This window comes from Poecilia mexicana, unplaced genomic scaffold, assembly GCF_051168715.1.
Source record: "Poecilia mexicana isolate PSO_F unplaced genomic scaffold, ASM5116871v1 scaffold_1, whole genome shotgun sequence".
Taxonomy (NCBI): domain Eukaryota; kingdom Metazoa; phylum Chordata; class Actinopteri; order Cyprinodontiformes; family Poeciliidae; genus Poecilia; species Poecilia mexicana.
The window spans coordinates 25,134,412-25,160,096 of record NW_028263370.1 but is presented as its reverse complement, the minus strand read 5'-3'; the positions used below and the strand labels follow the sequence as shown (position 1 = coordinate 25,160,096).

Sequence of the window (25,685 nt, the reverse complement as noted above, 5' to 3'; positions counted from 1 at the left end):
TCAATCAATCAATAGCTCAGATGTCACGGGATGAATATTAATATTTTAAAAGTTTATCATTATTATTTCTGGATCACTCAACCTCTCGATGACTGAGCGGCAAATCCTGACCTTGTAAATTCTAGCAGAACCGAGCCGAACCTGTCAGTTTCTTTAAGCTGTAGTAGCTTCACCCTGACAGCAGGCGCCGCTGCAGCGCTGACTGTTCAAATTGTCTGAGGTAGAAGAACAACTGCGTCGCAGTGCGCCTGCCCCGGGAAGCCGCCTGTAGTCCTTGAGGCTGTGCGTGGTTCTGGTTCGACCTGGTTCGGTGTCGCTGTCATCCAGATGATGCGGCTGCTGCTCCGGAGGCTGCGGCGGCTCTCCGCCGCCTCGGGGCGCTCCTTCAGCGGCCTGCCCGCCGCGCAGGTCCGTCGAACCTTTCTGGACTTCTTCCGGGATCAACACCAACATCTACTGGTTCCGTCCGCTCCGGTTCGGCCCAGAGGAGATCCCAGCCTGCTGTTCGTGAACGCTGGAATGAACCAGGTCAGTCTGGTTCTGCGTGTTTTGGTCCGGTTCGGTCCAGTCAGGATGAACGAGACGTATGTTTGACACAGTTCTGCACGGAACTGTTTAATTGTCCTGTAGCTGGGTCAGAAACATCAGAACCAAATATAAGAAGTGATACCAGAAAATAACCTTATCGGTTCCGATCGGTCCAGTTTGGTTCAGCTCAGGAGAAGACTGAATCACGGATAGATGCCTCTGGTTCTGGTTCTGGTCCAGTTCAGCAGGGATTCATCCAGAATCTGCAGGGAATCAGGCCCAAAGAACCAGAACCGGATGATGCCACCCCTGGACCAGAACTCTAAAAGAACCTTCCTGACGGAGGTGGTCCTGGTTCTGGTTATGATGAGGAACAGTTATAACTAACTGGCCCTGGTTCTGCTCCAGTCCTAACCGGTTCTGGTTCTGATTCAGTTCAAGCCGGTGCTGCTGGGCACGGTGGACCCCCGCAGCCAGATGGCGCTGTGGCGCCGCGTGGCCAACAGCCAGCGCTGCGTGCGGGCCGGAGGGAAACACAACGACCTGGAGGACGTGGGGCGCGACGGGACGCACCACACCTTCTTCGAGATGCTAGGCAGCTGGTCCTTCGGGGACTACTTCAAGGTGGGCGGGGCTTCTGCTGCGGGGGCGGGGCTTCCGCAGCTGAGTGGGCGGGGCTTCAGCGTGTCTGTTTGTGACAGGAAGAGGCGTGCCGCATGGCGTGGAGCCTCCTCACCGAGCATTATGGGATACCGGCAGACAGGCTGTATGTGTCATACTTTGGAGGAGACGCCGGCTCGGGTCTGTTGGCGGACCGGGAGACCCGGGACATCTGGCTGCACCTGGGGTAGGTCCGAGCGGGACTGCGGCTGGTTCTGGGCCATGTGACCTGGTTCTGACCGCGTTCTGTATTTTGCAGGGTTCCTGCGTTGCGTGTGCTTCCGTTCGGTCTGAAGGATAACTTCTGGGAGATGGGGGACACGGGCCCCTGTGGCCCCTGCACCGAGATCCACTACGACCACGTTGGCGGCCGCAACGCGGCGGCGCTGGTCAACGCAGGCGGCGCCGAGGTGGTGGAGATCTGGAACCTGGTCTTCATCCAGTACAACAGGTCTGGCTTCATACCACACCACCTCAGACCAGTTTAAACCAGCTCAGACCCGTGTAAACTGGTCCCAGTCTGCCTCAGGGAGGCGGACCACAGCCTGCGGCTGCTGCCCCAGTTCAGCGTGGATACTGGGATGGGACTGGAGCGACTGGTCGGCGTTCTGCAGGGGAAGCGCTCCAACTATGACACGGATCTGTTCACGCCGCTGCTGGACGCCATCCACCAGGTGAGTCGGTTCGAAGGGCGGCGGTCGACATGGCGACCAGCCTGTCGTCATGGCAACCTGTCTCTGCTGTGTCCGCAGCGGTCGAGGGTGGGGCCTTACGGCGGCAGGATGGGCGCGGCGCCGGACGCCCAGGTGGACCGGGCCTACCGGGTCGTGGCCGACAACATCCGAACCCTGGCGGTCTGCATCGCAGACGGGGTGCATCCAGGGATGTCTGGTTCCGAGTGAGTGTGCGGCCCATCGGCTGGCGGCGCTGTGATGTCACGCTGACCCCTTTGTTCGGTCCAGGTTGGTGCTGAGGAGGATCCTGAGGCGGGCGGTCCGGTTCTGTGCCGAGGTTCTGCAGGCTCCGCCGGGTTCGCTGGCCAGCCTGGTCCCCGCCGTGGCTCAGACTCTGGTACAATACATTTCCCATCATCCCTCTGGCTGGCAACCACGTGCTTTCATTGGCTGACCTTTGACCTCTGGTGCAGGGCGACGCGTATCCGGAGCTGTTCCGGGAGGCGGACCGGGTGAGTGTTGGTCCACAGGAGCAGGACATGAATGATGTCACAGGAAGTGGTCACCAGCGGCGGCGTCTCTTTCAGATCGCCGACATCATCAACGAGAACGAGGGTCACTTCCTGTCATCCCTGCAGCGCGGCAGCCGGCTGATCCAGAGGACCTGCCTCCGGACGGGCAGCGGCCCCTTCCCTGGTCCGCCGCCGCACTTCGCATGGTGATCTGCAGGTGTGGGTCTGCAGGTGAGCTAACTTCCTGCTGCTCGTCCGCAGCGGCGGTGGCGTGGTCGCTGCACCGGGACCTGGGCTTCCCTCTGGACCTGGTGGACCTGATGCTGGAGGAACGCGGCATCCAGGTGGACCGCCAGGAGCTGGACCGCCTCGTCTCCCACGACCAGAAGGTGAGGGATTCCCAGGATGCACCTGCTGGTCCTCTGTAGGTCAGAGGTCAGACTGACACTTCCAGCATCATGGCGGTTATTTGGCTTCCTGTGAAAAACTACATGGGAGCTTTTATTGTGAAGGAGCTGATGTCAGTGGTGATGTCACCTGCCCAGATGCGGGCGGAGCAGCAGGCGGACTCGCAGCCCCGCCTCCTGCTGGACGTCCTGAGCCTGGCGGCGCTGCAGCGTGCCGGCGTTCCTCACACCGACGACGGCCTCAAGTACCGCTACCACCTGGAGAACGGCCGATACGGTAGGCGGCGCCCGCACAGGTAGGCAGCCTGTGATTGGCCAACGCCGTAACTCCTCCCCTCCTCCCAGTGTTCCCAGCATGCCGAGCGACGGTCCTGGCTCTGTACGACGGCAGGGCGCTGGTTCCGGACGTCGGCCCGGGTCAGCGCTGCGGAGTGATTCTGGACCGGACCTGCTTCTACTCGGAGCAGGGCGGCCAGTCGCATGACCGCGGCTACCTGATGCGCGACGGGCTGCAGGTGAGCCGAGCATCATGGGAAACGTCTGCAGAGTCTCCAGGTGACTCCAGGTGTTCTGTCCCTTAGGAGGTTCTGTTCTCAGTGGAGGCGGTGAACCGGGCCGGAGGATACGTGGTCCACCAGGTGACGGTTCCGGACCACCTGAGAACTGGAGACCAGGTGGAGCTGCACCTGGATCAGGTACCAGCAGAACCAGAATGTCTTTACTGTCACTGTACAGAAGTCCAGCCACAGTGTGTGTGTGTGTGTGTGTGTGTGTGTGTGTGTGTGTGTGTGTGTGTGTGTGTGTGTGTGTGTGTGGGGCGACCTCTGTTGTTGATGTCAAATATAATAATAATACATTTATACAGCACTTTAACAAAGTGCTGTATAAATGTAACATAATAAATAGATGAAAGCAGAGCAGCCGGGCGATCCATCAGGGTTTTACATTAAAACACGTTAAGTTGACAGGAAACATAAAATATTTATGATTAATTATGTTACTGGAAAACAACATTACTTAAACCCATAACTATAGAATCTTAAAAACAACAAATCACAAAAATACAATTAAAATAAATATCAATTATTGCATAATTGATATTATCCAAATGAAGTCATCAGTCAGTGGATCACATTTAGAGCCGGCCCAAGGCATAAATGAACTAAGAGATTATCAGTGGTTTCAGCAGATAAATTACAAGATTTTAAATTGTTTAACATTTAAATGCAAGATTTTAATGAGCTGGCAAGTCTACTTTGTAAATGTTCAAAGAACAACATTCATAGTTTGTTTTGTTACCATAGCAACAATCTGATGCTATGAGTTGAATATTTGAGTTTTAGCTGTTCATTAATGCATCTTAGTAAACCACAGCTTTCACCAGGCCCCTCTCCCAGGCTCCATGCTGCTGATGGGGCCCATAAGTCCGATTCTGCTTCAACATTGGACCGGCCCGGCATGATGAGCTAGACCTGCTGCTCAGCGCTTCTCTGCTGGTTGCAGAGGGACAAACAGGAGGCTTAATCTATGCAGCTTTAGCAGCTCTTCCATTTGGTGTCTGTTGAGTTTTAATGATGGTCATATCGGCTCTTTTAGAGCCAATCAGGCTCTGGTTGCCGGGGTTTCATGGGACGACTTGTTCTGATCCCCACGCAGCAACTCTACTGACTCCAAGCAGACAAAGCATTTGATGTCCATTATGTCGCCGCAAAGAATAAAACGAAATAAAAACAAACCAACATGCTGCGCTGGTTATGCGGTGAGCTGAAGTCCGTCCATAATCCCGGCTAACCGGGACTCAAACGTTACTGCAGACAGAGAGGAGACGTAGACACACAGGCCGCCATAATGCTTTGTTCAGAGACATGTTGTCACCTCAACGCGCCTCTAAATGTGTTCCTGTGAACTCGGCTCACCCATCGTTCTTTCAGGAATAATTTTGCGTGCCGGTGAAATGCTCACTGCAGAAGAGACGCTTACAGTCTGACTTATTTAAAAATATATATAAAATTATTTTTAATAAAAACAAACGATGCTAAGCCTGGTGGGGGAGGGAGGATGTAAACCATGGCGGCCCGCCAGGCTTATAATACACTGGGGGGAAACCTTGATACAAAATGTATGTGTAATAATAAGCTAAAACAGACGAGCTGCAGTATCAGGCTTCTGTTAAGTGCCAAAGAATAAAAATGAGTTTTAAGAAGCGATTTAAAATGGTCCAATCTGGGCAGATCTAATCTGGAAAGGAAGATTATTCCAGAGATTAGGAGCAGCAATGGAGGAAACCCGGTCCAAGGGATTATTGAACTTGAAAGTTCTGGACACAGAATGAAGTTTCAAAAGATCCTGACGAAACGGAGCAGCTAGCCCATTTAAAACTTTATAAGTTGTTAAAAGAATGTTAAAGTCTGTCAGATGTGAAACAGGAAGCCAACGGGCCTTATATGGTCGGCTTCCTGCTGCCTCTGCATCAGACCTAACCCTAGTCCTTCAGAACCTTCAGATTTCACTTTTGCTAAAATCCACAAGTGATGAAACTTGATTTGACTCGGAGCCAGAGCTGTTTTGGGTCGGTCTATCTGTCCATCCCTCAGGAACTGCTTCCAGCTGGTGCTCCATTAGCATAGCATGCTGCTAACGTAGCATGTTAGCATTCACGCTGATGAGGTAGCCCGACCAGAACCAGAACAGCTGCTGACGCCTAACAGTCTTCACAATATGCCAGGAAACACCAGAGAAAGCTGATCCTGTTATCGACCCGTCCTGGTTCTGCTCTGGTTCGGTTTGGTTTGGTGTCTCTGTCCTCTGTAACAGTCTCTGTTTTCTCCGACCCGGTTCTGGTTCCTATCCGGTCCCCAGGCCCACCGGCTGTCCTGCATGGTGAAGCACACAGCGACCCACGTCCTGAACTTCGCCCTGCGGTCGGTTCTGGGTCGGTCCGTCCAGCAGAGAGGTTCTCACATCTCGGCTGACCGCCTGCGCTTCGACTTCAGCGTGAAGGTTCTGACCCGATCGACAGCCCGCTGACGGGGTCTGCCGGTTCTGAAGGTTCTGTTGCTTCTCCTCAGGGTCCGCTGAGCTCCGCCCAGCTGCAGCAGGTGGACAGGTGCATTCGTGACGTCATCTCGGCCAATCAGGACGTCCACACCCTGGAGGTCCCTCTGCGGCTCGCCGGCGCCATCCAGGGCCTGAGGACGGTGGACGAGGTGAGGAGAGACATCGTCCTGGTCCCACCTGCTGTCCCGGGTTCTGATGCTCCACCCCCTGCAGGTGTATCCGGACCCGGTCCGCGTCGTTTCGCTGGGTGTCCCAGTCTCTGAGCTGCTGGACGGCGGGACGGACAGAGAGACGTCTGTGGAGCTATGCTGCGGGACGTAAGACGGAACACACCTGCTCCCTCCCCACCTGCTCCCTCCCCTCCTGCCCCTCCCCACCTGCCCCTCCCCACCTGTCCCTCCCCTCCTGCTCCCTCCCCTCCTGCTCCCTCCCCTCCTGCCCCCTCCCCAACTGCCCCCTCCCCAACTGCCCCCTCCCCTCCTGCTCCCTCCCCTCCTGCTCCCTCCCCTCCTGCCCCTCCCCACCTGCCCCTCCCCACCTGTCCCTCCCCTCCTGCTCCCTCCCCTCCTGCTCCCTCCCCTCCTGCCCCCTCCCCAACTGCCCCCTCCCCACCTGCTCCCTCCCCTCCTGCCCCTCCCCACCTGCCCCTCCCCACCTGTCCCTCCCGTCCTGCTCCCTCCCCACCTGCCCCTCCCCACCTGTCCCTCCCCTCCTGCTCCCTCCCCTCCTGCTCCCTCCCCTCCTGCCCCTCCCCACCTGCCCCTCCCCTCCTGCTCCCTCCCCTCCTGCCCCCTCCCCAACTGCCCCCTCCCCACCTGCCCCGGTGTCCCGGTGAATCTCCGGTGTCTCTTCCAGCCACCTGCTGCAGACCGGCTCCATCCAGGATCTGGTGATCGTCTCTGAGAAGCAGCAGGTGAAGGGAATCAGCCGGATCGTCGCAGTAACGGGTCAGGACGCTGTCCAGGTGGGAGATGGCTCAGGTAATGGTTCTGAATGGTTCAGAACCAGGTGGACTCAAGCTGAGATTCTGTGGGACTGGACCGAACTGGTTCCGTTCGTCTCTGCAGGCGAGGGACATGGGACGCGCGTTGACCCAGGAAGTGGACTCTCTATCAGCCAGACTGTCAGGCTCCGCCCCCTTCAGCCTAGGCTCCGCCCTCCAGTTCTCCAAGGAGGCAGGCGCCCTGTCTGATGTAGGTATCCTTCCCATGATGCCGTGCAGCAGTGAGGTGACAGTTTAACCCTGAGCTGTGTCTGACAGGCTGTGGACAACACGCCCGTCCCCCAGTGGCAGCGCCGAGAACTGCAGGTCCGGCTGCGGGCCGCGCTGCGCTCCATCAGCACCGCCATCAGGAAGCTGGAGGCTCGGCAGGTGAGAAAGCACCTGGACGGCGCAGCGCCAGGAGACGCCCGCCGCTCATGCTGTCCCATCATGCTTTGCTCAGGCTGCTGAGAGAGCGGCGCTGCTGCTGCGGCGGCGCGGACAAACGGAACTGCTGGTGGACGCCGTGGAGACGGACTCGCCGTCGGTGAGTAGAACCGGGCCCGATGGGTTTTGACCCAACTGGAACCGGGCCTGGTTTTGGTTCTTGTCTGGGATTGGACCGCTAACACGACCGGATCGGTTCTTCTGGGTCTGTTCCAGGTTCTGATGAAGACCGTCAACCAGCTGAGCGCCGCCGCCCCCCTCAGTTACGTGATGTTGCTCGCTCACCAGAGGCATTCTGGGAAAGTTTTCTGTGCCTGTCAGGTTCCCAAGGTAACTGCTGACATCATAGGGGGCAGGGCCCTCACCAGCCACCTCTGATTGGCTGTGCTCCTCCTCCGCAGGACTCACCGGCCCTCACCGCCTCTGATTGGGCGGTGGCCGTGTGCCGCCACCTGGGAGGGAACGCTGGGGGATCAGCGCTGGTTGCCAAGGGAACCGGAAGCAGCAGTGACATCACAGAGGCCCTGAGGTTTGCCGAAGACTTTGCCCTCAAGAAGGCAGGGCGATGATGTCACAGGCTCCGCCCCCAGGAGGCGTGCTGTGATTGGACCGAGAGATTTCTTTGTTTTAGAAGAAATAAAGGCAGAACTGAGTTGATTTTATTTTTTTTATTCATTTATTGATTACATCAGTTTGTTTACAAATAAGAAACCAAAACTTCTGCTACCATCTGGGTCGGAAGCGGAACCGGGCCACGCGTTGAGCCACTGCAGGAAACAAACATCCTTTACCTCAGAACTGGACGACTTTCAAAATAAAAGCTTCACACAGCGCGCTCTAAAGCAGCAGATCGGGCCGGGTCGGTTAACGGGTCACGGCAGGAGTTCAGAACCTTCCAGCCCAAATCCAGAGAATATTTCAAATATTTACGGAGAAATTATTTCAAATTTCACATTAATTATTAGGTTTGTTTTAGTTTTGGCCGTTTTGGGCCTCCGTACTCCTTCAGGGTCACATATCCACCATCCTTAAAATCATTTGGGAACCACTCCCCCTCCCCCACCTGCTGCTACACTGGCTGAAAGGAGGAGCGCCTCCATCAGGCTGGTGAAGGTAACACGCTCTCTGAGCTGGTTCGGTTCCGACCCGCTTCCTGTCAGAAACACTGAACCACAGAAACATTCAGAACCACAGCCTGGTACCTCCATCAGGCCCAGCTCCACAGTTCCGGACCCGTCCATGTCCAGTCTGGCGAACAGGTCCGAGGACGGAGACGGGACAGGATGAGATGAGGTCGGGAGGGGTTCGGCCCGTCTCCCCGGTGCCGGGTCAACTCACCGAACATTGTCTCCAGCCGCACCAAGCAGCTCACAAAGTTATCGAAGTCGACTGTGAGGTCCAGTTCGCTGTAGCGGGCCACCAGAACCTGATACAGTAGACTGTTGAGGTTGAAACCTGAACACAGAGTGATTGGATCAGAACCAGCAGGCCAGGTCCTGGACCCGACCGGAACCAGAACCCGGGCGGACTCACCAGCTTCGTCCACCGCAGTCCACATCTCGGGTCCGGTAGATATTCTGGAACACAAAGGTGACACGTGAGTCTGGGGTCAGAGGTCACCAACCAACCACCGACTCACCAGGAAGTTCTCAATCTTGGTCCACAGGATCTTGAACTCGATCAGACCCAGTTTCCCACTGCAGTCCTTCTGTGGCCCGGTTCAGGATCTGCTCAGAACTGGAAACCATGGAAACCACCATCAACCACTACAACCATCAACCTCCCTAAACTGGTTCCTGTACACTCAATGCTTTCACAATAAGAGCCCTGTTACTGCCTCCATCTGTGTGGTGGCGTTTTATTTTGAAGGATACGTCCAGCAGGTTGACCATGTTGCGGCAGATGCACAGGATGAAGCCGCTGGTCCGGATGTCGGAACCTGGAGGTCAGAGCGGTGGCTAAACCCTCAGCAGCGACTGCAGGTGAGACAGAGAAGGGGGCGGAGCCACAGGCCCTGAAGGGCTTCCTTACGTTTGGTCACCACCTTGTTGAGGATCCTCTGCAGCTCGAAGGCGGAGATCTCGCAGTCCGGCGGGGAGAGTCATCAGTTCCACCGGACCGCGGCTGTTCCAATCGGCCAATCGGAGACCGGCTCACCTGTCCCGCCAACTCTCCAAACGGACGTCTGAATCGGTCGTCCACATCATCGATTTTGATCTGCGTCAGAGCAGAGTCAGATCAGCCGCCATGTTTCGACCTGTTGAGCCGAGCACACCGGGTCAGAACTCTCACCTTCTCCACCCGCGACTCCACTGGGTCCTCCAGCACTCTGCAGGGGAAAAAGCAACCGCATTAGCCACGCCCTGAACGGTGGGTGACCTGCAGGCGACCCGCAGGTGCCACACAGACCAGGGAACCTACTGGAAGTCTGCTTGTTTCTCGGAGAACACCCGGACGCAAAAGTCTCCGTCCTTGTTAGGCTCGAAGGTGGACGGGACGATGAGGCAGGACGAAGCGGCTGCAGACCTCCCGCAGGTTGATGAAGGTTTCTGAGCGCACGGCAGAGGCGTGGCGCACAAAGAAATTCCTGTCCAGGTGGACGTTCATCTGACCAGAGAACTGACAGAGACAGCAGAGTCAAGGACAGGTGGAAAACTCACCAGGATGTCCAGCTGGGGGGCGGCATTAAACTCCTACCTCATCAGGGACCTGCAACAGAAGAAGAGCGTTTGAAGCCTGGCGTCGATAGAACCAGGATCGATCCTGGCGCTCTGAGGTTAAACTTTGTCTGGTTCCACCACTAGTCTCTCTGGACCGACAGTCCAGTCCAATGAAGATCTGGACTGCCGGATGCTCTGAGACGCTCTCTGTCCTCATTGTTGATGCAGCGCCACTGCAGAGTTACTCTGCGTCACACAGAGTAAGTCTAATCATCTCTGATGCTTCGCTAGGAACATTTCTGATTGGATTTCTGGTTCTGACAGTCGGATCGAGACCATCAGAACCTCTGAGGTTCTACCAACACCCGATGCTCTGCTGCACTTTGTCAAAGTTTGGGTTGAATTACTTGTCGCTCCAGGCGCCGGTCCACTCCACCTAACCCCAGGGGTTCCGGATCCGGATCAGCTTCTCCGTGTCGCCCTGGTACTCCACCTGCAGCCAATCACAAGCAGAGTAACTCACCTGGCCCACCTGGCCAGGGTGGGGTTGATGTGGGCAGGTCCTCACCTGGTCTGCACCTGTCACAGAGTAGGCGTGGCCTTTGACCAGCTTCTGGGAAGTGATGGCTTCAGAGTCGGGCGAGTTGGTGATCTGAAACAGAACCAGGTCTGACCATCAGTCTACCAGACAGGTGGGTCACCTGACCAAACCCGGTCAGACAGGTGGGTCACTCACGTCAATGGAGCAACCCATCAGCGACCCTCAGCCCAGAGGTTTTTGGATGATGTGGAACAGGTGTGGATCGGGTCGGGTCAGTTCATGGACCTCAGCAATGCCGCCGGTGAAATCCTCAAAGCCCTCAGTGGTGCTTCCCCCAGACAGAGCCTAGCAGCCGTTTAACCTGCGGGATCACATGGGGCAGGGTAACATGGGGCAGGGTCACATGGGAGGGGTTATATGGGGCAGGGTCACATGGGGAGGGGTCACATGGGGCAGGGTCACATGGGAGGGGTTATATGGGGCAGGGTCACATGGGGCAGGGTCACATGGGAGGGGTTATATGGGGCAGGGTCATATGGGGCAGGGTCACATGGGGAGGGGTCACATGGGAGGGGTTATATGGGGCAGGGTCACATGGGGCAGGGTGGGGCAGGGTCACATGGGGAGGGGTCACATGGGGCAGGGTCACATGGGAGGGGTTATATGGGGCAGGGTCACATGGGGAGGGGTAAAATGGGAGGGGTTATATGGGGTAGGGTCACATGGGAGGGGTTATGTGGGGCAGGGTCACATGGGGAGGGGTCACATGGGGCAGGGTCACATGGGGAGGGGTCACATGGGAGGGATTATATGGGGCAGGGTCACATGGGGCAGGGTCACATGGGAGGGGTTATATGGGGCAGGGTCACATGGGGAGGGGTAAAATGGGAGGGGTTATGTGGGGCAGGGTCACATGGGGCAGGGTCACATGGGAGGGGTTATATGGGGCAGGGTCACATGGGGAGGGGTCACATGGGAGGGGTTATATGGGGCAGGGTCACATGGGGCAGGGTCACATGGGGAGGGGTCACATGGGGCAGGGTCACATGGGAGGGGTTATATGGGGCAGGGTCACATGGTGCAGGGTCACATGGGGAGGGGTCACATGGGGCAGGGTCACATGGGAGGGGTTATATGGGGCAGGGTCACATGGGGAGGGGTCACATGGGGCAGGGTCACATGGGAGGGGTCTGCAGACTGAGAAGAGAATAATCTGAACATAAACCACCGGAACCAACAGGCTCCTGTCCAGAACCTTGTGCAACACCTCCTCTGGACGTCCTCTGGACTCAAAGGCTGGATCCACCTGGTCTGGGACCAGCTCAGGTTCTGATGGGTTCTTACTTGGTGTAGGCCTTGTCCAGCAGGGCGCTCCAGAACCCTCTTCCTTTAGCCGAATAGATGAACTGATTTTATCAAGTGCTAAAATCATCAACAACATGAGATTCTGTAATAATTTATTTTGGTCATTATTGTTATAATTAGTGTTGATATGTGTCTGGTAGACGAGTCTATCAGACATTTATAGAAATACGGAACAAATCGCGTCCTGGCAGCCCTACCTCCAGTCCTTCAGGACGTTACGCCTCAGAGCAGACTGAAGGACGGGTCCAGACTGTTCCAGAGGCCCGGTTCTCCCTGGTCCAGAGTTGATTAATGCTGGAGGCCATTCCAGGGAGAATGGCAGATCAGAACCTCTGTCTCCGACCCACTAAATGAATCTGATTGAGGTCAAAGGTCACAGCTAGTCATCAGGAACCCAGACAGGTGGTCCGGTCCAGTCTGGTCCAAAACCTCAAGGAACGTTTGGGTCTGAACCAGACCCAGTGAGATTTGGGTTCTGGAGAAGTTCTGATGGACCCACTGGGTCCCACATCTGGTTCCCTCAGTGCCTCCATGTGGGCCCGATTCACAGGGTTCTGACGCAATACTGGATCAGAACCGACCAGATGGGCCAAAAACTGATCCCTCCTGATTGGACGTCTGGTTTTCAATGACTTTATTGATCGTTTATTTATTTTAGACAAATTGTGTTCAACATCAACATCACATCCGGTTTAATCCGGTTTAATCTGGTTTAATCCGGTTTAATCTGGTTTAATCCGGTTTAATCTGGTTTAATTACTGAACAAAAAATGACTAAAATATGTGATGCGTTTCCCCCAGTAAGTGATGGACCAGAACCAGAACCAGACTCTGGACCGGATCGGAGTGGCTCGCTCCTCTTATTTTTAAATCCAAAACTTGACTGCTGTGGTTCTGTTCAGGTTCTGGTCCAGACTGATTTAACTGGACTGGTTCTAACAGAACCTGAACTCAGATCTGTCAGCTGGGTCCAGTCAGGCGGAACCAGCCAATCAGATCAGAGCATCATCTGCCAAGTTCGGTCCGGATGAACAGAACCGAGTCAGAACTCACCGTGGGTCACCGCCAGGAAACCCCTCGAACCTTGTAGGAATTTGGGCCCAGTTCGTTGAAGCCCAGAGAGGCGCCCAGCGCCGGGAAGGTGTCATCCCGGAACAGGCGGCCCGTCTCCAGGCAGCGCCGCTTCAGAGCCTCGTAGACCTGGTTCAGTCCTGGTTCAGGTACGAGCAGAAACCCTTCCGACCCAGAAGGGTTTCTGCTGCGCGCATGCTATTATTGTGAAAGGCGCTGGCAGCGAGCAGCAGGAAGGGACTTCCTGTTCCCAAAAAACTGCCTCATTCCTGCAGCCTGAGTCATGGCGTCTCCACCCTGCAGTTTACACCATCATTCCCAGTTTAATCATTCCCAGTTAGGGTTAGACTGAACAGCAGGGGGCGCCCTCAGTCCAGGTGAGCCGCTGGAGAAGACGAGCGTTCTGGAGCAGTGAGTGGCTGCACTGCGACGACCTTTGACCCTTCACCCCCAGGAAGTATTCACACCCTGAAACACATCAGTTTCAGATCTGAGAGGAACCCGAACAGGAAGTGATTCATTTGCATCGGAGAGTTCTGGATCTGATCCTGATATTCATTATTTTGGTTCCTTTGGCTGGTTCTGGTTCTTCAGCTGTTTCCTGTCTGGTTTTGCTGAATCGGACCCGGACATGCGAGGCCGAGGTTCTGCTGGGTCAGCATCAGACAGTAGCAGCAGTGAGTCTGTGTGTGTGTGTGTGTGTTGAGTAAACAGCCTGCAGAGCAAACAGAGCAGCTGAAAGAGGTTCTGTCCGACCCGTCCTTCATGGAGACACTGAAGACATCTGAGGGATGCAGAACAGAATCAGAACCAAACATGGAGAAGCAGCATTCAGCTTCTATGCTCCACAGATCTGGAACAAACCGGAAACCCTGAGCTCCTCTCAGCTGGTTGGAGTTTGATTATTGATAAATGAAGAATTGACCAACATATTGATCATGTATTGATGATTGTATTTAAGGTTCTGTTTTGTTCATTTGATGTAAAACACTTGAAGTGTCTTGTTGCTCAAATGTTCTAATAAACTGATTGATCCTGATGAGCTGCAGCTGCTCATGTTTCTTTGTGGAAACTTGGAGCATCCAACCGGTTGGATGCTGGATGGATGAGCCTCGGTGTTCTGATTGAGCAGCAGACCTGCTGGTTCTGGTCGGGATCATAACTGGACAGGGATCCGATTCTGGTCCCGGTTCCGGTCCTGGCTCTGGCTGTTTTGGCAGCCAGTGAGAAGCAGAGATAGGCTCCTCCTCTCAGGGAGGAGGTCTCACTCTGACTCAGACTCCGAGTCCAGCAGCAAAACTTTTTCCGCTTAGTTGCGACCCGGTTCGGTTCTGTTTAGTTCTGCGCCATCATGTCCGGAGTCGCCTCCACTCTGGCCAAGAAGCGGGCCCTGGCCGCGGGGTTCGGAACCAACTCCAACGCGGTTCGGTACCTGAACCAGAACTTCGAGGCCCTGCGCGCGCAGTGCCGCTCCTCCGGGCAGCTCTTCTGCGACCCCACCTTCCCGGCCGAACCCGAATCCCTGGGCTTCAACGAACTGGGTCGGAACTCCCACAAAACCCGAGGAGTCACCTGGAAGAGGCCCACGGTAAGAACCGAGCCCGAACCGGGGGGGATGGGGAATCCGGGAGGGAGGAGAGGGGTGGGGCCGGACCCTCCCTGCAACGAATCCGACCGAACCATCCGACTGGGTCCGGGTTCTGATTCTGGTTCCGGTCCTGTCGTAGAGAAAATGGGAAGACATGAACTCCGATGGTTTTTCTGCGGATTGGACCGGAACCTGAGAGAGAGTCTGAGCAGGAAGTCAGACAGAACCAGAACCGGGTCAGATAGACACACCTCGGTCAGCAGCAGACTTCCAGGTGGCCCAGTTGGCTGTCTGATCCAGAACCAGAACCTCTTAGGACTGTAGAGACATGGAGAACCGGGTCGCTCAGAACTATCAGCCTGCAGCAGCAGGTCACTGGTTCTGGTCTGGTCCATTTGGAAGCACCTGGAAGTCATTAAGAGGCTGACCCGGTCCGGCTTTCAGAGCCGATCCGGTCTGGTCCAGATGAGTCCTTCAGATTCATTTCGTCATATCTGAAAATGATTTGATCAGAAGTTTATTAATGTTTGAACTAATAGGAGCAGCTCTGCTCTGATTGGTCCAAGTAGAGGTCAAAGGTTAGCCTGTCTCAGGGTGGGTTCACTGGTTATGGAAGGGTTGGACATAGAGACGTCCAGCCGGTCGTCATGGCGATAACTGTGACATCACCAAACACAAACAGGAGATAGGCCCCGCCCACACGATGTCCAGCTGATGGCACATGGGTTCTGATCAAACTGTTTAATCCTGTTGGACCTGAACCAGACGGGCCAACAGGATGAAGAACCTGCAAGGTTCTGTCCTCCTGTCTGACCCGGTGTTCTATCAGATAGCCCTACGCTGTCAGGATAGCATACATGCAGTTAGTACGCATGCCCGCGCATGCGCATTAAGACGTTCGACCGTCAGAGGAGTTGTCAGTTTACCATACGCAACAAGTTATGACGAAAATAAGTAATCAAATTGTCTATAATATCACATAATATGATAACTAGATAAATATAGATGCGTTGTCGTGGTTTCAAAGTGTATTTAAAGCAGGTCTGGTTGCAGCTGCAGTCAATTACAACACACCGTGTAAAACTCATTAACCTGCTTAACCGCTAAGTCAGGATGTCATACAGCTGTTAATAACAAAGTGTATGATGATCTACGTCATGATTCTATGTTGCTGATTAAATAAAATCATATGGTAATGACAGCGTATACATGTCTGAGCTAAGCGTATGACTATCTGACAATGTATGCTGATCTGACAGGACACCGGTTCTGTCCTCCTGTCTGACCCGGTTCTGTCTGTCTGACCCGGTGCAGGAGCTGGTCTCAAACCCGGACTTCATCGTGGACGGTGCCACCAGAACCGACATCTGTCAGGGAGCGCTGGGTGAGTTTTCCACGCTGGCCCTGAATGCAGAGGTTAGAGGTCACCGATTCCTCCGCTGGGTCTAGCCATGTAGAACCGGGCCACAGAACCGAACCAGCAACCTTGCAGGTGGAACCAGATCCAACCAACAGAAGCGTCACCAGGTTCTGGATGGTTCTGATCCGATTTGACCCGGGTCCAGAAAGCAGCAGTGGCTGCTGGTTCCGGGGCAGACTCAGCATCAGCTGCAGGCTGCGCTCCGATTGGCTGACCGGGAGGCGCTGCACAGGAAGAGAAGCAGCGTGATAGGGAGCAGTCGGCCAATCAGGACGCGCCGTGTCACGCGCTCAGTGACTCACGCCGCAGCTTGAGCAACCAGAGATCTGTTCCCACACGCTGCAGAGTGAGACCTCTCCCAAGCCCGTCTCTGTGGTCGAGGCTCAGGAGCTGGACCGGAACAAACATGTTGGGAATCTGATGGTTCCTGTCCATCACTTGCCATCCTCCTGTCTCTTTAAGAAGCTCTTCCTGCTCTGATTGGTCAGGAATGATGGAGATGTTTGGGAGAAGGTCTGAGAAAAACACTAAAAGACTAAAAACCCATCAGAACCGATCACATCGCTGACAGGCAGGTTCTGGTCCAGAACAGAACCCGGCTTCAAACCGACTCCAAATCAGAACCCATGAAAGCCGGGGGCCAGCAGGGGGAGACAGAGAGCCTGGCTGGATGTGAGAGGTGTTACTGAGCACTTCCTGTAGGGGGCAACAGTGAGTTATGGTCTCCTTTCTGTCCAGGTGACTGCTGGCTGCTGGCCGCCATTGCCTCTCTGACCATGAACAAGTTTGTGATGGAGCGAGTCGTTCCCACAGACCAAGGGTTTGGAGACGACTATGCAGGAATCTTCCACTTCCAGGTATTCCAGGTGTTCCAGGTGTTTGGCTTCTTCTGCCATCACAGGAAGTTTGTGTTGTATCTCAGAGGTCTTCCTGTTCTGGTCTCAGTTCTGGCAGTTTGGGGAGTGGGTGGATGTGGTGATTGACGACAGGCTTCCGGTTAAAGACGGGGAGCTGCTGTTCGTCCACTCAGCGGAAGGTCGGGAGTTCTGGAGCGCCCTGCTGGAGAAGGCCTACGCCAAGTAAGAGCACGCAGAACTGATAGCACTGAGCTGGTTCTACTGGAGCGGATGGGAGGAGGTTGGATCCACAAGGACCTGCTGGGGGATTTTCCTCCTGGCTGAGTCCATCATCTGCATAGAAACAGCTGAAGGAATGAAACCTTGCATGACACGGTGTCAACCCGTGACTTTACTGCTGTTCCTGCAGGGTGAATGGCTGCTACGAAGCCCTGTCTGGAGGCTCCACCACTGAGGGCTTCGAGGACTTCACCGGAGGTATTGCAGAGAACTATGACCTCAACCGGCCACCATCCAACCTGTTCCAGATCATCAAGAAGGCACTGGAGGCCGGCGCTCTGCTGGGCTGCTCCATTGACGTGAGTTCACTGTCACTCCTACTGTGAACCACCTCAAGGGCTCCTGAGGATTGACCACTTGTCAGCAGAACATCAGCTCTCTTCAGCTGAACCTTGGGATGATGATTTGCTTGTTGTTGCTGCAGATCACAAGTGCTGCAGACTCAGAGGCAGTGACTCGACAGAAGCTGGTGAAAGGCCACGCCTACTCATTGACGGGGGCCACGGAGGTAGTCGGAAGTCCTGGAATGGAGATTCCGTCAAGCAGAAACAGGAGAAAACTCTGTGTTCTGGTTGCAGGTGAACTACCGTGGGCGTCAGGAAAAGCTGGTTAGGATGAGGAACCCCTGGGGTCAGGTGGAGTGGACCGGAGCATGGAGCGATGGGTAAGCAACCAGAACCGGACTGTGAGATTCTGAAACCAGCAGGTGTTGTCTTCAAAATGAGTTCAAATGATCAAGAACTGGAAAGCCAGTTGATTTACATAGAAGGTAGTTGGTCTAACTGGTTTCAGGACAGAAGCAGGAGCCTGACCATCGACCAACTTGTCAGTCTTTGGTCCTGCAGCTGAGTGTCTAACAGCAGCATCTCCTTCTATGCAGGTCTTCTGAGTGGAACTATGTCCAGGGAGACTGTCCTCACGCCAGATCAGAGGATGGAGAGTTCTGGTAGGACGAACAGAATGTCCCAGTGACATTCATGAACTGATCTGAGGATGGAATGAGATCACGTCTCTGTTCCTGTCTCTGTAGGATGTCGTTCAGTGAGTTCCAGCGTAACTACTCCCGAATCGAGGTGTGCACTCTGACTCCCGATGCGATAGACGACAACTCTGTCAAACACTGGAGCGTCAGCAAGTTCGACGGCACCTGGAGGAGAGGCTCCACGGCTGGAGGATGCCGGAACCACCCCTGTTAGTAGCTACGATGGACCGGATGGTCCTGACTGTTCCCTTAGGAACTTATATGAATCTGGATCATAGAAAAAGATCAGTGTCCTGCCTAAAGCACATGACTGGACCAGAACCAGAACCAGAACTGCTCAGGACAGGTTCTAATGGGAACAATGACTTTCATGACCCACTAGGTTCTATTGAGTCAGAGGGAACTAGAGGGTGATTCATGTCTGCTGGTTTTTCTCCTCAGACACGTTCTGGACAAACCCTCAGTTTGTGATCAAGCTGGATGAGGAAGATGATGACCCTGATGATGGTGAGGTGGGCTGCAGCTTTGTGGTTGGTCTGATCCAGAAGAACCGCAGGAAGCTGCGCAAACAAGGCGAGGACATGCACACCATCGGCTTTGCCATCTACGAGGTCTGAAACCTTTGATTCCAGCTTCAGATTCCATCATGAGTCCAGGATTTAACTCTGCTTTGTTCCTCCAGGTTCCCCCCCAGGTGAGTCTACCTGGAAGCCTTCACCTCCTCACCTTCATCACATAGAAACATGGAAACCTGCTGGCTGGAAAGGACTCAGTTCAGGTTCTCCCTGGCCGGGGTTGGGCCTTGCAGCCTGATAGACGTGTTTCTCTGGTAATTTCAGGGTTGTTTGCAACCTCTGACTTCCTGGAAAGACAAACAGACATCCATGTTGATGACTCAACCTGCCTGGCAAGCTAACGGCTGGTGGGCGGAGCCTAATTAGGCTACAGGAAGGGAGGGAACACCCGGCCTAGCCTGATCCAACAGGAAACTATTAACATCTTAGCAAAACACAAGGTTTCTCTTTGTTAGAAAGCATCACTTTCTGGTTTTAGAGTATTTTCAGTAAAACCTGATGAGATCACAGCAGGCTGGTTTCAGCTCCAGATCCATTGGTCTCACTGAAGTCCTCCTTGAAGGTCTTCTTGAGCCGTCAGGTTATTGAACCCTCATTAGGATGAGTCTGCAGATCCTCCTGAAGGTCTTCCTGAACGTTCTTGCCTTCATCAGCTCATTTCTGAACGCTTCTCCTGGACAGGTACAGGTGACTTTAAGAGCTTTCCTGATTGGCTGTCTGTCTGCAGTTCCACGGACAGAGGGAGGTCCACCTGGACAAGAACTTCTTCCTGACCCACGCTCAGACGGCGAGGTCAGAAACCTTCATCAACCTGCGGGAGGTTAGCTCCCGCTTCAAGCTGCCACCTGGAGAGTACCTGATTGTCCCATCCACCTTTGAACCGCACCAAAACGGAGACTTCTGCATCCGAGTGTTCTCCGAGAAGCAGACCGAGACCGTGTAAGTTCTGCTGGACCAGAACCGCTTCGGTTCTCCGTCTGACCCGTCCCCCCCCTGTAGACTCTGTGTGAGGTTCCTCGGAGACTTCCTTCAGTCCAGAATCCCGGTTCTGTTCTGTGGAAGGTGCAGAGGAGGGGAAGAGGGTCCGGATCAGAGAGCGTGATCAGAACCGTTTGTTCTGTTTCAGGCCCTGTGACGACCCGGTCAGCGCCGACCTCAGTGACGTGAGTGATGATCCGCCCACATCTGGTAGCTAGCGCATTCCAGCTGCTAGTGACAGTGTTACAGCTGTTAGCTAGCAGGTGTCGTACCTGCTGCTACATGTATTTAACTTTGAAAATGTGAAACTTTAAAGTTCTGTTAGAATATGTTGCTGTACAGTTATGATGTTTCACCCTACCCTGGTGAAACGGAAAGAACGTCGCACCATCCTGACCTATAAACCCTGGCTGGAAAAGTTTGAATAAAATGTGAAATATAGATTATTACACTCTGCATAGTGGTTTTACATAGTGTTTCCTGATCGCTCAGGGTCATGCAGCTCTTTGAGCTCAGTCTGGAAATGTCGGTTCCTCTGGATCTACAAACGCACCGCCAGCCTTTAAAACATTTCCTATGTTCATCCCAAAGTATGGAATGATATTCCACAACATATAACGTCTATCTGAATGCTTGTTAGGAAGAGCCGTCTGCAGGACGCTGCCCTCACTGTGAATGTATGTCTGCCTTGTTTGCTGCATATCTGTGTATTTCTACGTTCTGCAGAAAAGGATCCTGCTGTGAAACTGCAGTTATGCTAGATTTGTTTTAAAAATGTAAATAAAATAAAATCTAATCTAATAATAATATAATCGTTAATTTAGAATTTAAAACCAGTAGAAACAGGAACATTAATACTGGCTGGTGTTGCTGGTACCAGTTGGTACCATGGTAGCCCAGATCTTTGCACCGTTATATGTTTGGTCTGTTGTGATGCTCTGACTATTACCATGGTGACTGTGTCTAGGAGACGGTGTCAGACGAAGAGGTGGACTCCGGGTTCAGGAACCTGTTCACTAAACTCGCGGGAGCCGTAAGTGTCGCCGTGGCTGGCCCCGCCCAGCGGCTGCTTCCTCCCTGCTGATTGGCTGCTTCTGTTTCAGGACATGGAAATCTCCGCCTACGAGCTCCGGACCATCATGAACAAGATCGTAGCCAAACGTGAGCCGCTTCGCCACGTTCAACACGCTGCGCTGGAGCGGCCACAGCCATGACTTCCTGTTTGTTGTTGTTTTAACAGGAACTGACATCAAAACAGACGGATTCAGCATGGAGACCTGCAAGGTCATGGTCAACCTGATGGACGTATCCTTCACCGCCTGGGGGGCGGAGCATCAGGGCGAACGCTGGGGGGCGGAGCATGTGAACCGGGATTAAGAGGGGGTGGGATCTGTGAGGGGGCGGGGAATTGGCTGGAGCCATAGTCAGGAGGTTCTGGAGCAACATGCCGGTTCTTGTTCTGGAACTCTGGACCCTCAGAGGGTCCATGAGGACCCAACCAATTTAAATGCGTTTACATGATCTGTGATTGGTCAGCTGATCAGCCAGCTGATTGGTCGGCGGTCCCACCTGTCCAACACCTGTGAGTGACCTTTAACCTGCAGCAGGACAGCGGCAACGGCAAGCTGGGCCTTGGAGAATTTGCCACACTGTGGAAGAAGGTGCAGAAATACCTGGTGAGCTGTGACCTTTGACCTGTGACACCCGCTGTTTTCTTGATGTTGGAATTGTGGGAAATCTCAGTGTTTGCTGTTCCTGCAGTCGATCTACAAGCAGAACGACTCGGATAACTCTGGAACAATGAGCACTCCGGAGATGAGGGTGGCCTTTAAGGACGCAGGTGGGTCGCTGTGGTCAGAGGGGAAACTTCCTGCCTGGTGCCTGCCCACTTCCTGCCTCTGCTTGCTTACTTCCTGCCTGGCGCCTGCCTACTTCCTGTTCTGCTGCAGTGGCTCTGCCAGCTTTAACCGTGTCAATTCGATGTTTGGTGCTGCTGGCAGACGGATCAGCTCTTGGTTTCGGTTCTGGCTCTGACCCACTTGCTGCTGCAGAGCATGATGGGACAGCGCCATGAGGATGCTGAGTTTTCTCATATCGCTTTGACCAGCTTCCTCCTCTCCTGTCCCATAATGCAACACTGTCAGCAGGTCGGGCCGAGTCGATCCGATGAGAGTTTGGAGCGAACCGGGTCGCTCCAAACACGCAGCAGGAAACCGTCACCATAGTCTGAGAACATGTGAGATTATCAGATCGGGTTCGAAACCAGAATCAGCCGGAGTGAAGCGGCCAGTCGAACCGTCAGCAAAGATTTAAGCAAAGCTCCAGGCCTGGAGGGTCGTTAGCAGGACTCAGCAGAACCTGACTGCACTGAGGAGGAGATTCAGCTGTTGGATCCAGGTGTGTTGGACCAGGGAGACGTCTAAGAGCTGCAGGACTCCGGCCCTCCAGGACCAGGATCGCCCAGCCCTGGGTTAGATGGGTCTGCTTCAACACCTGAGTGACATCATGAGGTCATCAGCAGGACTCTGCAGACCTACTCTGAGGCATGTTGGACCAGGGAGACACGGAAAAGCTGCAGGAGGCTTGGAGCGCCCCCCAGACCTCGGTGCCCTCCCCGCCCTAAATGCAGGTGGACAGGTGTCTCAGTGTCCTCCATGTCTCTGTCTGTCCTTGCGTGTCTGACGTCTAGCTGCTTCCACCAACATCTGCAGTTTGTCCCTCTGATGGAAACACCTCCAGGATGGAGCCAAACGGCCAATCAGCTGTTAGTGGGCGGAGTCAAAGTTCCCTCTGTGGAAAAACCCCGGCTGGGTGGAAGGGGCCGCTCCCCCTGACATTCCTGGGCCAGGCGGCGCCCCTCTGTGGTCGGGATGAGTCACAGTCCGGGAATCTGGCCCGAGGTGCTGCGTGTGTGTGCGTGTGCGCGTGCGCGCGCGTGTGTGTGTGTGTGTGCGTGTGTGTGTGTATGTGTGTGTGTGTGTGTGTAAACTGAGGAGAACTTCCTGTTTATCTCCAACTTCTTCTGCAGTGTTTGTATCTAACGTGTGTTTCTGTTTTCTGCTGCTCAGCCTGCTGACGGCGATGGTACGTCTGGTTCTGGTTCTTTTTCAAACTGTCCATCTGTGTGTCTTCCAACATGAAGCTGGGTTCTGTTCAGGTTCTGTTCAGCTAACAGTGAGTCGGACTCATGTTGGTTCTGTTTATTCAGCTCTGTTTTATAAATGTTTTCAAAAATAAAGACCATTTAAGGATCCAGAACCCCTCCAGAACCCGCTTCATCTTTGTTTAGATCATTTTAAATGGGTTCCTGTCTGTTTAACTTAATTTATCTTTATTTTGAAAGGACAGTGAAAGGCATTTCCTATTTGGACTTCAGATATTTCTGAAGTGTATGAACTAAATTCTACAGAACCAACCCGGTTCTTGAACTCAAGAAGTTCTGATCTGGGATTACTGTGATTCCCTCCTTTTCTCAGGAGGAGGCGTGGCCTGTAGTATCACTGGTTCCATTGGCTGGGCTGACAGAACCGTTGACCCGTCTCTGCGGTCCGGCCAGGTCCAACAGGAAGGTGTTAGATCAGTGGTTCTTAACCTGGGTTCGATCGAACCCCAGGGGTTCGGTGAGTCGGTCTCAGGGGTTCGGCGTAGCCTCTGCCGCGGAGGTAAAGACACACTGTGTAGTCGTGATGACGCCCCGCTTTGCCATCACTTGCTGCAGAGGATCACGTTACATTGCTGAGCCAATCAGAGCTGCGGGAAAGATTTCCACTCTCAGCATGGATTGGGCTCTTTGCACCTCAGCTTCCGCGTTCGGGGTAAAGCGGCTCGATTGTTTCCGATCCAATACAAATATCATTTACATCAGGTGCTTTCAGGGCTTGGCCAAGGTTTGTACATCGATCCGAAGCCCCAACAAGTCAGCTGGAGAAAGGTTTTAGATGTTCGCCTCGTTATACATTCACTGACACGAAGGTGAGTTTTACTTAAACTTTGTGGCTAACATTAACGTTAGCTTATGCTAGTAGGCAATTTTCTCGGACATTGTTCTTGTAAAATGTGCTATTTAAGTATCTAAACATTCTAACGGACAATGTATTTATCTTATTTTCAAGTATATTATGTGTGTTTATTGTCGTTAGTGTCACAGACTAACGGGGAGGTTACGGTTCGGGCTTTTTACTAACGAAGCCTGACGAAGCTCAACAAGCCTCATAGCTTGACAGTAGCGCAGCTCTGGTGTCAGAGATCTGGTTCAGCTGTTCAGGTTCAAAGTTGCTGCTTTTAGAAAAATATGACCGTGTTGCTTCATGTCTCCGTGTTATTTCGTTTTATTACCTTTGCATGTTTCTTGTGAAGAGCTCAGATAGGACGGTGTTTACAGCAGGATGTACAGGCGGATCAGTTGCTCGGCTGTCTGGCTCTGGTCTGCTCTCTCGTTCCCATAAACTCTTTCAGGCTGAATACAGAAGTGATTCCATGGAAATAACTCAGGGAGGCTCCTTTATTTACCATCCGTATCCCCGGTAGTTTTAGGCTGATCCTGAGTGAAGTGAAGGCTGCAAACTTTGCTGTGCGGCGTTAGCTGGTAGCGACAGATATTTACAAGCCATCTTCTTAATTCAGGATCGCTTGGAAATTAACGAAAACTTAAAAGCCCATTATATTAGGAAGACAACAATGTTAATAGTATTGTTTTTTTGCACCTGAAATACGACTTAGTCTTTTCTACCAGTCATGGTAACTCAAAGCGGAAAAAAGTGAGCCGCATTAGCTCCTGGAGATGTGACGTCAACGCCTTAGGTGCAAAGAGCCCTTTGAACTTGTCTTCAGTAAAGCTCAGTTTTTACCTAACCCTAACCCTGTAGTCTAAATCTGCTCCTTAGTCACATCTTTTTGGGGTTGGTACTGCCTCTAGTGGCGTGGGGGAGGTAATACAACTAATATAATTACATTAATAAATCAGGGGGTGGGTTCGGTACCTCAAAAAAGGTTAAGAATCACTGTGTTAAACGTCCTCTAACCGGCCTTAATGTGTCCTGTTGGCGCTACATTTGAAGCTAGCCCAGTTAGCTTCACCAGATGTACCAGTTTAACCGTCAGAAATCTTGACATTAAACCTTATCTGTGACTCCATCATCTCATTTTAAAACTAGATTGTTTTAGGTGTGCTGTGGTGGCGCAGGGGTTCAGCACAACCCACATTAGAGGCCTTAGTCCTCCACGCAGCTGTCGCAGGTTCGATTCCTGGCCTTGGCGACCTTCACTGCATGTCTTCTCTCGTTACCCACTTTCCTGTAATTAACTATCAAATAAAGGCCACTAGAGCCAAAAAAAACTAGATTATTTTCTCCTGTTTTTCAGTTGATAACTCTTTATGTTAGCATTGAGTTAGCATGCTGCTAGCTAACTGCTTCCTGGTCCTTCCGAAGGTTTCTCCCTCAACAACACCATCTACCAGCAGCTGGTGGCCCGGTACTCGGACCCGGACATGACCATCGACTTTGACAACTTCGTGGCGTGTCTGATGAGGCTGGAGATGATGTTCAGTGAGTCTGATGATCAACGGCGCGAACGAGAACGCCTGAACAAACTTCACTGTTCTACATCCAGAGTGGTTAAAAATCCATCTGATTTCAGCCGAGCAGAGACACTAACCTCCGTCTTTTTCCTCAGGGATCTTCAGGAAGCTGGATGCCCACCAGAGTGGCTCCATCGAGCTCGACCAGAACCAGGTGAGGCAGGAAGCTGAATCAGTTTTTAGCAGTTTAATATCAGTTTATTATCGGAGTTCAGGAAGTGATCCTCTGTGTTTGTGTTGCAGTGGTTGAACTTCGCCATGATCTGAACCAGAACCGCTCTGCTTCACGCCATCAAAGCGTTTCCGGCTGCAGCTTCTCTCTCGTCGTATTGTAACCTCTCCTCCACCAGCTGACTGTCCCTGAACCCGTCTGCTCTGTGCGCTGATGTTCTGCAGGTCCATTTGGACCGGCGCCACACAGAACCTGTTAGTCAGGCTTTTATCTGCTGGCTGCTCTTTACCGGATCATTAAAGTGTTTCCATGGCGGACGCACTCAGTCTGTTTTGAAGTTTCATTTGAAAGG

General features: G+C 53.3%; 2 protein-coding genes and 1 pseudogene across 5 annotated transcripts; 2 read left to right on the top strand and 1 right to left on the bottom strand.

The window, feature by feature from the left end:
• The first annotated feature begins 225 nt into the window (after window positions 1–225).
• Window positions 226–7,924, top strand: aars2 (alanyl-tRNA synthetase 2, mitochondrial (putative)). Of its 3 annotated transcripts, none has more exons than XM_015010107.2 (22): window positions 228–528; window positions 964–1,152; window positions 1,230–1,375; window positions 1,448–1,639; window positions 1,718–1,862; window positions 1,941–2,086; window positions 2,151–2,259; window positions 2,336–2,374; window positions 2,450–2,558; window positions 2,636–2,763; window positions 2,920–3,058; window positions 3,127–3,296; window positions 3,363–3,476; window positions 5,641–5,781; window positions 5,850–5,987; window positions 6,052–6,155; window positions 6,694–6,802; window positions 6,906–7,031; window positions 7,100–7,210; window positions 7,284–7,367; window positions 7,484–7,597; window positions 7,669–7,924. In XM_015010107.2, the coding sequence occupies exons 1-22, from the start codon at window positions 328–330 to the stop codon at window positions 7,834–7,836; spliced, it is 2,922 nt and encodes a 973-aa protein (XP_014865593.2). In that variant the 5' UTR covers window positions 228–327; the 3' UTR covers window positions 7,837–7,924. The 3 variants fall into 3 exon arrangements, 2 of the variants coding, with proteins under 2 accessions (XP_014865593.2, XP_014865592.2); XM_015010106.2 differs by having other exon boundaries at window positions 2,887–3,058; XR_015763752.1 differs by lacking the exons at window positions 7,484–7,597; window positions 7,669–7,924 and having other exon boundaries at window positions 226–528; window positions 2,887–3,058; window positions 6,694–6,818; window positions 7,284–7,312.
• Window positions 7,921–13,425, bottom strand: LOC106931772 (calpain-2 catalytic subunit-like; annotated as a pseudogene). Its single transcript, XR_015763915.1, has 15 exons — window positions 13,372–13,425; window positions 12,887–13,102; window positions 11,813–11,874; window positions 10,664–10,829; window positions 10,496–10,579; window positions 10,335–10,420; window positions 9,965–10,160; window positions 9,689–9,886; window positions 9,554–9,596; window positions 9,429–9,484; window positions 9,299–9,360; window positions 9,142–9,206; window positions 8,907–8,975; window positions 8,775–8,844; window positions 7,921–8,722 (listed from the first exon to the last, which is right to left on the bottom strand). The product of XR_015763915.1 is annotated as a calpain-2 catalytic subunit-like (transcript).
• A 736-nt stretch (window positions 13,426–14,161) lies between these two features.
• LOC106931777 (calpain-2 catalytic subunit-like) lies at window positions 14,162–25,654 on the top strand. Its single transcript, XM_015010115.2, has 21 exons — window positions 14,162–14,492; window positions 15,807–15,876; window positions 16,651–16,769; window positions 16,858–16,991; window positions 17,179–17,347; window positions 17,473–17,556; window positions 17,627–17,712; window positions 17,929–17,994; window positions 18,079–18,239; window positions 18,472–18,641; window positions 18,713–18,724; window positions 19,333–19,544; window positions 19,732–19,768; window positions 20,551–20,616; window positions 20,687–20,744; window positions 20,824–20,888; window positions 21,191–21,259; window positions 21,345–21,423; window positions 25,013–25,129; window positions 25,257–25,315; window positions 25,405–25,654. Exons 1-21 carry the CDS (start codon window positions 14,256–14,258, stop codon window positions 25,426–25,428), a joined length of 2,094 nt encoding a protein of 697 aa, XP_014865601.1. The 5' UTR covers window positions 14,162–14,255; the 3' UTR covers window positions 25,429–25,654.
• Window positions 25,655–25,685: the final 31 nt, after the last annotated feature.